Here is a 13,344-nt window from a genome sequence, read left to right on the forward strand (position 1 = left end):
TCCTGCAAAAGATCAAATTGTCCCATTATCTAAATTAATGAACCAAGTTAGAGCTGGACCTGATAATGTGGCTCCAAAGCCTTTGCACATGATAGCCTCTCTGATGTCTCTAGGGATTGAGCTTGTCATCATCTTCTGTTTGTAGAGGGACACGTGCTCATCAGGGTCTATTGTTCCATCTAGTGCTGGGCACGTGCCGTGCCGGGCCTGCCGTGGGCCGTGCCTAGGCGGGCCTGGTACAGTGTCGTGCCGGGCCTGGCACGGCCCACGGTGGAGGCGGGCCGTGCCGTGCCGGGCCTGCCTTCAAGCATCCCTGTCCACGGCACGGCACGGCCCACCGTGCCGGTCGTGCCGTGCCGGGCCGCCCGTCGTGCCGGCCACCGTGCCGGCCCACGGTGGAGGCGGGCCGTGCCGGCCCACGGGCCACGGCTTACCCTTTTTTCTTTTTTTTTTTTAAAAAAAAAAATTAAAAAAAACTTTAAAAAAACTTGAATTTTTTTTATGAAAGAAAAAATTGAATTGAATAATTATACAATTTAATATTTGAATATAATAATTATTAAATTTTTTATGGAGTTAAGTTATATTAAATATTGTTTAAATTATATTAATATTTATTGTTCATTCATAATTTACTATATATCATATTATTCATATAACTATATAAGTATTAGACAAAAATTAAATAACAATATAACATATTCCATAAAATTAAAAGTTGAAAAAATTCATTCATAAAAATTTATTAAGTAAAAGATAATATGAAGTACAAGTGTACAACTAACAATAATTGATGAATAACTTATTTTGTTATTTTATTATACGGCTAATGTTAATAGAGTACATAGCCAACATAGGATATACTAACATTTTCACTAATTAATAGAGTACATAGGAAATACTAGAATTTTCGCTAATTAATATTAATTCTCGAGTTGTTGGTAATCTTCAATCAAGGTCTTCATTATCTTCTTCGTCTTCATCTTCGGCTTCATGTTCACTAGCTAATGCGGAGGAGCTAGTTGAACCAGAACGATCGGAACCATCGATGTTGTCGTTGGCCGTAAAAGTACGATCTTGGATGCGTTCTTGGGCATCCATCCAATCCTTCAAGCAAACACACATTTCTAGTGTTTCGGGCTTCAAACTTGTTCTTCTATCGTCTAGAACCCTTCCCGAAGCACTAAAAGCTCGTTCCGAGGCAACGGAGGAGGCTTGGATGCTGAAAATATCACGTGCCATTGCCGCCAAAATTGGATGCTTTGTGCTTTGGGATTTCCACCAATCTAGGATGTCCATCCCCAACCTCGAATCTTCGTCCAAGCCTTTCATGAAGTCGTAGTTTAAGTACATTTGCAACTCCGAAACATCGCTTTGTGTTCGCCTTGATGATGATCCACTACCTGAAAACTTAGATAACATGTTAGCAGCTTGGGCCGCCAAACTTTTGCCCGTTTTACTTACGCTTTTGGATGTTTGAGAAGGGGCAAAATGAGTGACGGTTCCATATTTAGATTCATAAACTCTATATAACTCAAAAAATTTATCTTTCACATGATTTTTATATTGTTCGACACCATCACCGAGTTGCATGCATTCATAGTAAATATCAATTAGCATAAATGTGCCATCATACTTTGATCTAGGATCTAAAATAGAAGCAAACATATAAACCATAGGAAGCTTAGTGTAATATTTACGCCATTTAGCCTCCATTTGTGGAACATAATCATTGTAATCTTGTTGTGATCGATGTTCATAAAGAAGTTGAGCAAATAAACATGCATTTTGAAGGAAAGAATGAATGCAAGGAACATAAACAGAAGAAAAACAGTGAGTCATACTATATAATAATTGTAAAAATTGCATATATTTTTCACAATTATCCCAATCGGAGTCTGCTATCATGAATTGTGGATACTTATTATTGTAAAACAATGAAAATGGAACTCTATACGAAAGTGCCTGACTCAACATGTCATAGGTGGAGTTCCACCTAGTTGGACAATCCGTTTTAATTCTAATAGGCTTTATCTTATTTTGCTTAAGATATCGCCTCCATTCCTGATACCTACTGCTAGAAGACATAATAGACAAAACAGCATTTCGAATTTTGGAATAGTATGGACCAATTGCTTCTTGTCCATCCTTAACACACAAGTTTAAAACATGACAAATGCATCTAATATGTAATGCATCTCCATCCATTATGACATTATGCAAGTTTGGTTTAATTAGATTAGCACTAGCTGTCATGGATGTTGCATTATCAAACGTCATGGACATGATTTTGTCCCTAAGACAATATTCATCAAGAGCACTCATAATACAATTAGAAATATTAAAGGCCGTATGGGGGTATTCAAGCAATTTGAAATAAATAATACGTTTTTGCAATAACCATTCACTATCAACCCAATGACAAGTAACACACAAATAATGTAAACCATAACCACCATCCCATGCATCAGAAGTTATAGAAACTCTTGAAGTAAGAGTTTTAAGTTCTTCAATTAATTTCATTTTGTATTCTAAGTAAGTTTTCATGGCAGCTGTTTTAACGGTTTTTCGGGAGATTTTTTTGTGTTGGGGTTGTAGTGCTCGTTTAATGTAATTGTTAAACGGATCACTTTCAGCAAAAAGAAAAGGTTGTTCGGCTTGGACTATCATTCTCCCAAGTTCATCCCTATCTCTCTCATAATTGTAAGTGAAGCCATAAGGATGGAATTGAGAAATTTTTGGTTGAGTTGGGTCAGTACTTGGGGCACCACATTTTTCACTGTGTCGGTTTAGGTGCCCCGTACCGCCTTTGGCTGGAGCCGAATAAATATTACCACAAGTTTTACACTTGGCTTTTTCACCATCTCTACTTAACAAGAAATATTGCCAACATTTACTCTTTCGGTTTTTCAAAAGGGTCATTTCTTCTTCGGTGTACCATTCAATGAATGGGTTATCAGATGGGGGAATAGTATTTTGGACGGATGGGTCACTAGAGCCGGCAGGTTGTGTGTTGCTTGCTTGAGTTGTTTGATAGTTAAATTCAAAAGGCATATCATGTGCGGAGGCATAATAAGGTGGAGATTGGGTGCTTTGCCATGGTTGGAATGTCCCTTGTTGATCTAATCCGGTGGGAAAACCGGTAGAAAACCCGGGGTGGGTGGTGGCCATTGTAGGGATTTGCATAGTAGGGATTTGCATTGTAGGGGGGGGCATAGAAGAGCCTTCCAATGGTCGTTTAGATTTGGCTTTTTTAGAGGAGGATTGGTTCGGGTTTGATGCCATGATTAATTAAGATTATTAACTAATAAATAATAATTAACAACAATATTAACAATTATAACAAATTAACAATTATAAGTTTATAACACTAACAAAGTAACAAATTATAACAATTAACAAGTATAAGTAAGTTTTTTTTCTTAATTATTACTTAATTAGTAAGTTAATAAATTTTCAAAAATAATTATAATAATAGTAGATTATCTAAATCAATGAGATCCCAGGTAGGTTATGGTTAGGATCGACGTTGTCCAGAGCCCAAATCCCGCCTTAGACAGATTTCAACAATCCAAATAACCCACAATTAAAATAGAAATTAGTTTTTATGTAATTAAGTAGTTCCAAGTATACAATAATAATAATAATAATAATAATAATAATAATAATAATAATAATAATAATAATAATAACAACAATAATAATAACAATAACAATAACAAATTAAAATAAAGTTGAGTTAGATCTTACAACGACGCTTCAACGCTTTCCCAAATTTATAATTTCTCGAATTTATAATTTCCCGAAATTATAATTTCCCGAATGTAAATATAACAAAGTATTTTTTTTTTTTTTTGGTAGTAGACTAATAATATTAAAAATGTAAAATTTATAAGAGAATAAGAGATTAAGAAATATTAAGAGATTATAATTTATAAATTATAATATATGAGAATAATGAGATTATGAGAATAAGAGAGTAAGAGAATGAGATGAGAAGTTGAGTTGTGGAAAGAATTGGAAGTTTAGGGTGGTATTTATAGGTGAAAATATAGCCGTTTATAGCCGTTTATGGCCGTTTATGGCCGTTGGAGGGAAAACACAACCAGCCTTATAGCCGTTAGCCCGCGGGCCGTGCCTGCGGGCCGTGCCTGCGGGCCGTGCCTGCGGGCCGTGCCTGCGGGCCGTGCCTGCGGGCCGTGCCTGCGGGCTATTGGCCGGGCTCGTGCCGTGCCGGGCTGTTTTTTGGTTTTTTTTAACCGCAGCCCGCACGAGGCACGAGGGGCGTGCCATCGTGCCGGGCCGGGCCTGCCGGCGGGCCGTGCCCGGGCCGCCCGCGTGCTGACCCGGCCCACGCCCAGCTTTAGTTCCATCATACATAGCCATGTTGGGCGTGCTGAACCTCTTTGGCACTTCTACCATGACGATCTCTTCTGAGAAAGGAGACTCTATATAGCCATCTGATGCCTCCTCCTCCATGGGCTTTGGCATTCCAGGAATCTTGGCGATCTTGGCTTCGATTGCTTTGAGGTACTCTTTGACCACTTTCTCTATCTTTCCTTCCTCGGATCCTTCCTGGCTATTCTTCTTACGAATTCCTGCATCCAAAGAGTCTAGACCCAGGGCTGTTTCCCTAGTGTTAGATCCTTTTTCCCTGTTAGGGGTATGAAAAGTACCTGACATATCAAGGTGCATGGCTATACTTTCAGTGTTCTTTCTGGTGTTAACGGTCTTAGAAGCAACTGATTGTATTTGGCTACGGAGGGCTTCATTTTGTTTGGTGAGACTGGTGAGTTTGGCTTCGGTTTGAACCTTTTGGGCCAACAGTGTTTCAATCTGGCTTTTTTGTTAGTCTAAGGTTTGACGGAATGCATTCATTCCCTCATTGATTTCGGCCATGGTAAAGGGTACTTGGTGCCCAGCCATGGTGTTTGCTTTGGTTTTTGGCGGATTGGTAGGTTAATTGATTATCAGCCCCACGGTGGGCGCCAAATTGTTTAGGCAAATCTCAACAAGGACATATGAGAATCTGCTAGGTTTGAGGGGTAATAACAATCATACTACCAAAAGCATATAAATCTACTAAGAACAATTGATAAAGCAATGAATAAACAATAAGTAAGCAATAAATGATCAATTAAGTAAAGAGAACAAGTTTAGAAATACAATACTGAGTAAGGACAAGCTTCCTTCTTCAGTAGGGATGCAGTTCCGTAGATAAAAGTAGAGTAATTCGATTATATTTAGAGTATGCGTGTGTACATGAATGCTGAAAATGTCTAATTACACTTATTTATACCTAGGGATCTCTAGGGTTTACAAATATCTTCAGAATATATTCGAAATCAAGAAGATCTTCTTGATTTATCTTCTTCCCTGTTCTGTAGGTGTATCTTTGGCAAGTATCCTCTTGATTGATATGTATGATGCTGCTTTCCTTGTTTACTCTAATCAAGCCGTTTTGCTTATTTTTGCTGAACCATTGATCTTGGACTGGTGCCCTAAGTGTAATGGGTCGTATGATAATACGGGCCCAACACTGCATAATTGATAAATCCTTTGTCAATTATTTCAATTTCAAAAATTTGGTGAAAAAACCCTAATTTTTCAAAATACCAATTATAGAAAAACAAAGAAGAAAGAATTAAACAACAGAAACCACGATACTTTATTCGAAATTGATGAAATGCTTGGTTGAAAACTTGAAATCCCATATTCAAATAGCTTTAGAGGAATTTACCCTGCAATTTTTTCCAATTGAATGGCAAAGAGAAAAGAGAGAAAATAAAAGAGGGGTTTTAATACGAGTGAATAGGAGGGAAAATGAGTGTATTAAGCAATATACATGGTCCGTGCATTGCACACTCATAATTAACATTGGAAAAAATAGAGTCAACGTCGGAAAATTGCATTAGGTTGTATTTTATTAAAAAAATTTATAATGTAGTTTGAAGTTACAAAAAAAATTCAAAAGGTTGTTTCCAATAAATTTTCCTTTTTTAAAAAAGAGTTATTTTTCTAATGTTACCTCCAAATTTTTTTTCCTTTAAAAGCAAATTCAATCAAATGTAGTTTTAATTTTTTAATACCCAATAAAACCTCATATAGTTGTAAATATCTAACTTTACAAAAACAATATTTTTTTAATATTAAGAATAATAATTTTAAAAATAATGTTGTTTAATATTGACGATAATATTTTTAAAAGTATAATATATGAAACTTTATGTAGTGCAAATATTATATTAGTAATAATAAATAATACTTTTAATTATACTTCAAGCAAAATTCAATTTTTTACTGGTTAAGAATTCTATTAAATATAACAACATTAACAAATTACGTGAAATAAAAAATGACTTGTTATAATATATCGTATCCTTTAAACAATTTGTTTGACTGGGTGACTTCCATCAATTCCTTTAATCTTTAATACCATTACTGGATTAGTACAAAATATTGTTATGTTTGTAATAATATAACAAATTACCTGAATTAGTAAAAAAAAACTATGGAAGGTTAGATGAATCGTTTGAATGTTAAGTAGCCATGGCAAGTATCACACTTTTTGGCCCTATTTTCTCCAACACTATGGTATCTCTTTACTCACATAACCATCGGCATTTCCCAATTTTCAGCAGTGCTTCATCACTAAGGATAATAATTACTATCATCGTTGTGCTATAGACTTTCTATAATTACTATTTAAATTAAATGAGTAACAATTTTTCGGGCGAATACAACGTAAATCACTTAAACTGCAACAAAATTGAAAATATAAAAACAAGTAAATTAAGAAATTTTTAAATTTACAACATTAATGCCGTAGAAATAAAAAAAAAATATTTAATTGACCATACATCTCTCATATGTGGCAAAAATAAAGGAATTGACAAATGATTAATATACTTTAATTTAATGTGAACGAAGATTATGAACCTTTTGTAGTGTAAACTATATGTATTTAGTTATAACTTCTTATTCGTTATATATTATGATAAAATTCCTATATTCGTTATTCGTTACTTATAATCCTATATGGCGCGTTAAGAAAATTTAGGGCATGTTCACATTTACTTAATTTCAGTTCAGTGCAGTTCAGTTCAGCTCTTAATTTCCTTCTCACATAAAATATTCATTTGAGTTTAGTTTAGTTCAGTTCAGCTCCAATCAGTTCAGTTCAGTTTAGCTCCAATCAGTTAAGTTCAGTTCAATTCAGCTCCAATCAGTTCAGTTCAGTTCAGCTCAGTTCAGTAAATGTGAACAAACCCTTAGGGCATGTTCACATTTACTTAATTTCAGTTCAGTTCAGTTCAGCTCCAATCAGTTCAGTTCAGCTCCAATCAGTTCAGTTCAGTTTAGTTCAGCTCTTAATTTCTTTCTCACATAAAATATTCATTTCAGCTCAATTCAGTTCAGTTTAGCTCTAATCAGTTCAGTTCAGTTCAGTTTAGCTCCAATCAGTTCAGTTCAGCTTAGTTCAGTAAATGTGAACAACCCCTTAATCTAACGTGGTTCTCTCAAACACGGATAAAACTCCCCTTTAAATATATACTAGTTTTGTGCCGTCTTAAACTTTTTAGCTTGAATGATAAATACGAACATATAACCCCTTTTAATTATGTAAATTATCTTGACATAAAATATCATATATTGGTAAAAAAAAATTTTCAACAAGACATATTGGTTATTTATATATATAATAGTGTACTTTTTGTAGTTTTATTTGTAAATAGATATCTATGTTATTATTAACTTGGTAATTTTACCAAACTAAAATTATTTTTTCTGGTTAATACTTATTATTACTGATTTTTTATTTTTTTATTAAAATATATTATAAATGGATCTCATTTTAAAACGAATTTTATGATAGAAATAGTAATGAGTTATAAGATATTTATTAAAAAGTTATATTTAATTTTGTATGTATGAAATATTAGAAGTATATCGTTAATAAAACACTATACAACTTTATTATCCTAAAAAATCTATCCAAGATTCGCACTTAGAATACTATGTGTCAGAATAATACCTATTTGTTGTTGGAACCCAATGTGTATCACTTGTGAGTGTCCCACATTGGAGAAAGAGGAGAGGCGGTTCCACTTTATAAAGTAGAGGAGTAACTCCTACTATTGCCAATTGGTTTTAGTATGGAAGCTCTAAAGCCTTGTTTGTGGACCAAATTCTCCTCCTCCTTGTTCGGGTTGCCCAGGCTCATTTCATATTGTTTCGAAATTTAACATGGTATCAGAGCCCAGGATTATTGGGCCGTTTATAACTGGGTATTTGTCAAGCCACTAGTTAAGGGGCCTCTATTGGATGTTCATTCCCAAAGAGGATTTATATTGTACCTTCTGGTGTGCTCTAATTATAAGGACACTCACAAGTGAGGGGGAGTGTTGGAACCCAATGTGTATCACTTGTGAGTGTCCCACATTGGAGAAAGAGAAGAGGCGGTTCCACTTTATAAAGTAGAGGAGTAACTCCTACTATTGCCAATTGGTTTTAGTATGGAAGCTCCAAAGCCTTGTTTGTGGACCAAATTCTCCTCCTCCTTGTTCGGGTTGCCAGGCCCATTTCATATTGTTTCGAAATTTAACATTTGTCCCCTAAGTGGCTCGACACTTGACGAAAAATTAGAGTGCCAAGTGTCGATGTCTCGTGGCCTGGGTGCGAGACTAGCTATTTATATTAGTGATATGACATGATATAATATTAGATTTGTGACTAGAGTAAATAACGTATTAGAAAAAGACTTCCATTCTTTCAACAAGCTAATTACGTGTTAATGATGACTAATGAGAAACCAACGCCAATTTTCTACACTAAACTTTGATTAACTTTTAATTACGTAAATTAATTAAACAAATAACTAATTAGTTAGCTAGCCAGTTTGCACAGAATTGAAAGTTTGACAATTCTTCTTTCACAAAAAAAAAAAAAAAAAAAAAAAAAAAAAAAAAAAAAAAAAAAAGAAGAAAGTTTGACAATTCTATCCAAGTCTTTCTTTATTTAAACTAGCTTTTGGACCCGTTCTACGCACGGGTTATGCTTAAGTTATAAATTTATTTGAAACCTTACAAATTATCTTGTCACCAAAAAAAAAAAAACCCTTTACAAATTATTTGAATGAATTATTTTATCGTCTTTTGACATATTATAATATTGTATGAAATAGTGGTAATAGACTAATAGTTGTAGAAAAAATGGCTTAAAATCGTAAAATCATATCTCTATCGCATGATATATTAATCAACAATTTGTATAAAAAACTACTTTATAAATACCAAACACTTATTATAATTTTACAATTTTTACATCAAATGTGAAGGCATGATATTCTTCTTTAGTCTTTACCAATATATGTCTCTTATATTGCGCTTAATATCTTCAAAATTAAAGCCCCATGACACGCAAACAATGTCATCCCATGGAATTTCCATAGTATTCTTGCCACCTCAATATTTCCCTTTTCAATCATCATCCTCATTGTTGTAGAAATTTCACATAGAATTTTGAGAGATGTTTCTCTAATTTTTTAGTTTTTGAAACTTAATGAGTGTGAAAAAATCTTTATTGAAAATTTGTATTTATATAAGAAGAGGGGGAAGATAAGGGGTCAAATTAAAGAAATGAATTATGAATGTGAATAAATTGAATTGATAGATGGAATAATGAGAAGAGGAGAAGGTTTAGGAAATTTAATTTGTTATTGAATTAAAATAAAGATTACAAAATATTAAAGTTATTGAGAAATAAAGGGGGAGATGAAGAGAGAATTTCTTTGAAAACATAAGGAGGGAGAATGAATAAAGAAAGGTGAAAAAGAATGATGACATGTGTCAATTTTGGTTTGTGTTTTTAAATACTAAGTATAGATGAGGATCGGATGAGTTACATGCAGTTGATTTATTTATTTTTAATTTTTTTTGAAGAATCATGCTGTTGAAATTAATTATTGATTTAATCATTAATTTCATGATGAAATTATTGTCATCCATGAGACGCAATTATATGAATGATAATCATCAAATAATATGATTTAAAAAATGAAGAGGTATTAATGTATTATGTCATTGTGTGTATGATGCGTTACACCATTATGTTTTCTAGATGTTTAAATAGATGATTATCTTGAGGCCTTATGAGATCGAATTCATGACATGGATTGTAAACAAAAGAGGAGATTGAATTCTGTTGGAGTTAATATTATTACGGCAAATAATAATGATAGTACATCGAGAGCTAAAACACATACAACTAATTAAGATAATTAATCGACAATGATTCGACAAACATTAATAATATATCATACCAAAGAAAATTTTGCATATCATGCATGAGTATATATGTGGATCCACATAAAGCATGAAAAACGCCTACATCAAACGCCCTTTGTGATTCTTTCTACACCAAGAAAAACCGATTTTCACTTATCGATCAGTGTTATTAACTAGGCAAAGCTCCTCCACTAATAAAGATGACCGAAAAATACAATAAAAAATAGTTAAAATGAGCACCACTTTGGGTAAAAGAAAAGGACAGTTAACTAAAAAGCAAATTAAGGTGACAACAGAAATAATTTGTATGGGTGTTAAATAAAATAGAGGAATCATACATCAGATGTCATTCTTCCTAACCCCTCCACTCCCAATCCTATTTATTTGTAGTTTTATGTGCTAACCAAGAGATTCCCTCCTTCAAATTCTTATAAATACCATTTCCTCTCTACTCTTAATTTGTGTATTCTTTTAAACTTTTCTTGCTTGATTAACATTAAGGTAATTGCTATAAATGCTCTTGCTTTAATTAGTTTATTTTTAATATTTGTTTCGTCTTTTAAAGTTTTGATTGTTTGGACGGGAATTGTCACAAGATAAAAGAAGTTAAAACAGGAAGAACTTTTTAAGACAAAGTGATAAATTACATCTTTTTTTTTTTTTTTTTTTTTTTTTATATATATATATATATGTGGTAGATTTATTGCTAAATTAAAGAAAATGGATGCTGTTGTGAGCTACAATGGAGCTAAGTATGATTGCCTACTTTTTGGTAAGTTGCAAAAACTAGATATTAAAATTATTTTTACTATTGAATTAAGTTAATGAATTATTCTAATAAATCTCTAGGACTTGATAATTTTTGTGCTAATATAATTATGTTTTACATAATGTTTAGATTTGGATGATACTTTGTACCCATTGAGTTCAGGGGTCAACTTAGCTTGCAGAAAGAATATAGAAGGTATGTTACCAAATTAAAGGTATTATAATTATTAACTATTATATAATCCTGCAATAATATGGATATTTTGTGACAGATTACATGCTAAAATTCTTGCATATGGATGAAACTGAGGTGCCAAGGATGTGTCTAGAGTTGTATAGGGAATATGGTACCACTATGGCAGGTCTTAAGGTATTAAACTGTCCCACAGCTCAACTTCCGAGGCTCGAATTTGAGACCTTAATTACATTCTTACATGTTACATATCCCTGTTAGGAGCCCCTGAACTTGAATAAGATGTTAATGATATGATTTCAGGCACTTGGGTATGAATTTGACAACGACGAATTTCATGAGTTTGTTCATGGAAACTTGCCTTATGAAACTCTGAAGCCTGATCCTGTGCTGAGAAACCTTCTGCTCTCGACTCCCCAACGTAAAATTGTATGTACACTAACTGTCTTAAGTTGATAGATATAGTATGGTTAGCTTGTTGTATGAGCGTTCTAAGTACTCCGTATTTGATTGATTTTTATGGTGTGCTGCAGGTATTCACTAACTCTGATAAGGCACACACAGCTCGTGTGCTCAATAAGCTCGGTTTAGGAGATTGTTTCGAGGGTATAATATGCTTTGAGACCCTTAATCACCAAGACAATAATGAACCAATCTCTAAGTCACATATTTTGTGTAAACCATCTGTTGAAGCTATTGAAGCTGCTATTAGTATCGCGAACTTAGATCCTAAAAGAACAGTAAGAATCCTTAAATGATTGCCTTACTTGATCCTGTAGTCTGTAATTGGATTAATCAAAATATTTCATGAATATCTGTCAGTTCAAATTACACTGCTAACATGATTATTATTGATTCTTCGATTCCTTCAGATTTTCTTCGATGACAGTGTAAGAAATATTGCTAGTGGAAAAGCAGCTGGACTTCACACTGTTGTTGTAAGCATTTTTTACTTTAATAATCTACAAGATGATATAAAGGGCAAATTCTTTATCAGTATCTTTGTTTGCTTTACTAATAAATACGAAATACTTATGTTGTTTGTTCGCATGTGAGACAGTGAGAGGGGATGATAGAAGAGTGTAATACAAATATACAATGACTATACTATTTTACAGAAATCTAATCAGATAGCACTAAACACATGTATGTAAGGCTAAAATTTACCCATAACTGTCTACAAGTAGCAGAAAGTTGGTACTGGTGCATTATGAGTATCCTTTTAGCGCAAATACTCCTTGACTTATCAGGCTGGAATTTTACTTACTTCTAAATGGCTTATTAGCCCTACACTGAACTTGTCTGAACGTATTGTTAGTTGTTGATTATAACTTGGATTTGTTAGCCTTGAATTGGACTTTTCTTTGGTTTTAGTTGTGATGTGAATTTTTTGAAGTTGTTAAACATAAAACTTTGTTTTAGTGAATCTTATGATATAAGAATCAACTAAAAGATGGAATTTTATTATGTAGGTGGGGAGGTCAGAACTTGTTCCGGGGGCTGATTATGCATTAAGGAGTATCCACAACATGAAAGAAGCACTTCCTGAAATATGGGAAGCTGAGGCAAAGGAGCACCATGAGCAAGTCCTTCAGGCAGCAGCTGCAGAGACCGTTGTTCGAGCATAATAAACCACCCAACCATCCAAGTCCTCCATCCTCCACCCCCCAACAAAAAAAGAAGAGCAAACACGTCCCAATGGTAAAGCTGTTGATTACTGTAAAAGGCTTTATCAGGGGTGACAGAAAGAAGGGTGAAGTTTAGAACTCTTCTGATGTAATTTATGATCTAGTATATGCAAATTATTAACTTATCGATCCACTGCAATTGCTTGTATAAGCTTGCCAAGAATAATAAATGTCAAGTTATGCAGCATAATTGCAGTTTCTTCTGCTAATCTAGCAGCATGATTTTTATGTATGGACCTTTTTTCTGATGAACTGAACTAATTGAGCGGAAATAATTGCTATGAACCTTTGGACATCTATAGCGAGCTTTGGGACCTGAATTACATACACAACTTTATAGCACAGAGAATAATTTGAGAGCACTCGCCAATCCGAAGTGTGAGCGCCACCCCTTGCATTTGAGACTTTC

The 13,344-nt window shown here is 33.8% G+C and overlaps 1 protein-coding gene across 2 annotated transcripts; it reads left to right on the forward strand.

The window, feature by feature from the left end:
- The first annotated feature begins 10,711 nt into the window (after positions 1-10,711).
- On the forward strand, positions 10,712-13,167 carry LOC145597960 (uncharacterized protein C24B11.05-like). 2 transcript variants are annotated; one of them, XM_081654240.1, is made up of 8 exons: positions 10,712-10,787; positions 10,985-11,058; positions 11,185-11,250; positions 11,327-11,424; positions 11,551-11,676; positions 11,781-11,987; positions 12,120-12,185; positions 12,720-13,167. In XM_081654240.1, the coding sequence occupies exons 2-8, from the start codon at positions 11,007-11,009 to the stop codon at positions 12,873-12,875; spliced, it is 771 nt and encodes a 256-aa protein (XP_081510366.1). In that variant the 5' UTR covers positions 10,712-10,787; positions 10,985-11,006; the 3' UTR covers positions 12,876-13,167. The 2 variants fall into 2 exon arrangements, with proteins under 2 accessions (XP_081510366.1, XP_081510365.1); XM_081654239.1 differs by having other exon boundaries at positions 10,728-11,058.
- Positions 13,168-13,344: the final 177 nt, after the last annotated feature.

This window comes from Chenopodium album, chromosome 20 (genome assembly GCF_948465745.1).
Source record: "Chenopodium album chromosome 20, dcCheAlbu1.1, whole genome shotgun sequence".
NCBI classification, from domain to species: domain Eukaryota; kingdom Viridiplantae; phylum Streptophyta; class Magnoliopsida; order Caryophyllales; family Amaranthaceae; genus Chenopodium; species Chenopodium album.

What these genes read in the sequence shown, in the direction of transcription:
- LOC145597960 (XM_081654240.1), top strand. Translation starts at nt 11,007, where the DNA reads ATGGATGCTGTTGTGAGCTACAATGGAGCTAAGTATGATTGCCTACTT. An exon ending in TTGCAGAAAGAATATAGAAG is followed by an intron (nt 11,251 to 11,326) that starts GTATGTTACCAA and finishes ATTTTGTGACAG; the next exon opens with ATTACATGCTAAAATTCTTG. An exon ending in ACTTAGATCCTAAAAGAACA is followed by an intron (nt 11,988 to 12,119) that starts GTAAGAATCCTT and finishes CGATTCCTTCAG; the next exon opens with ATTTTCTTCGATGACAGTGT.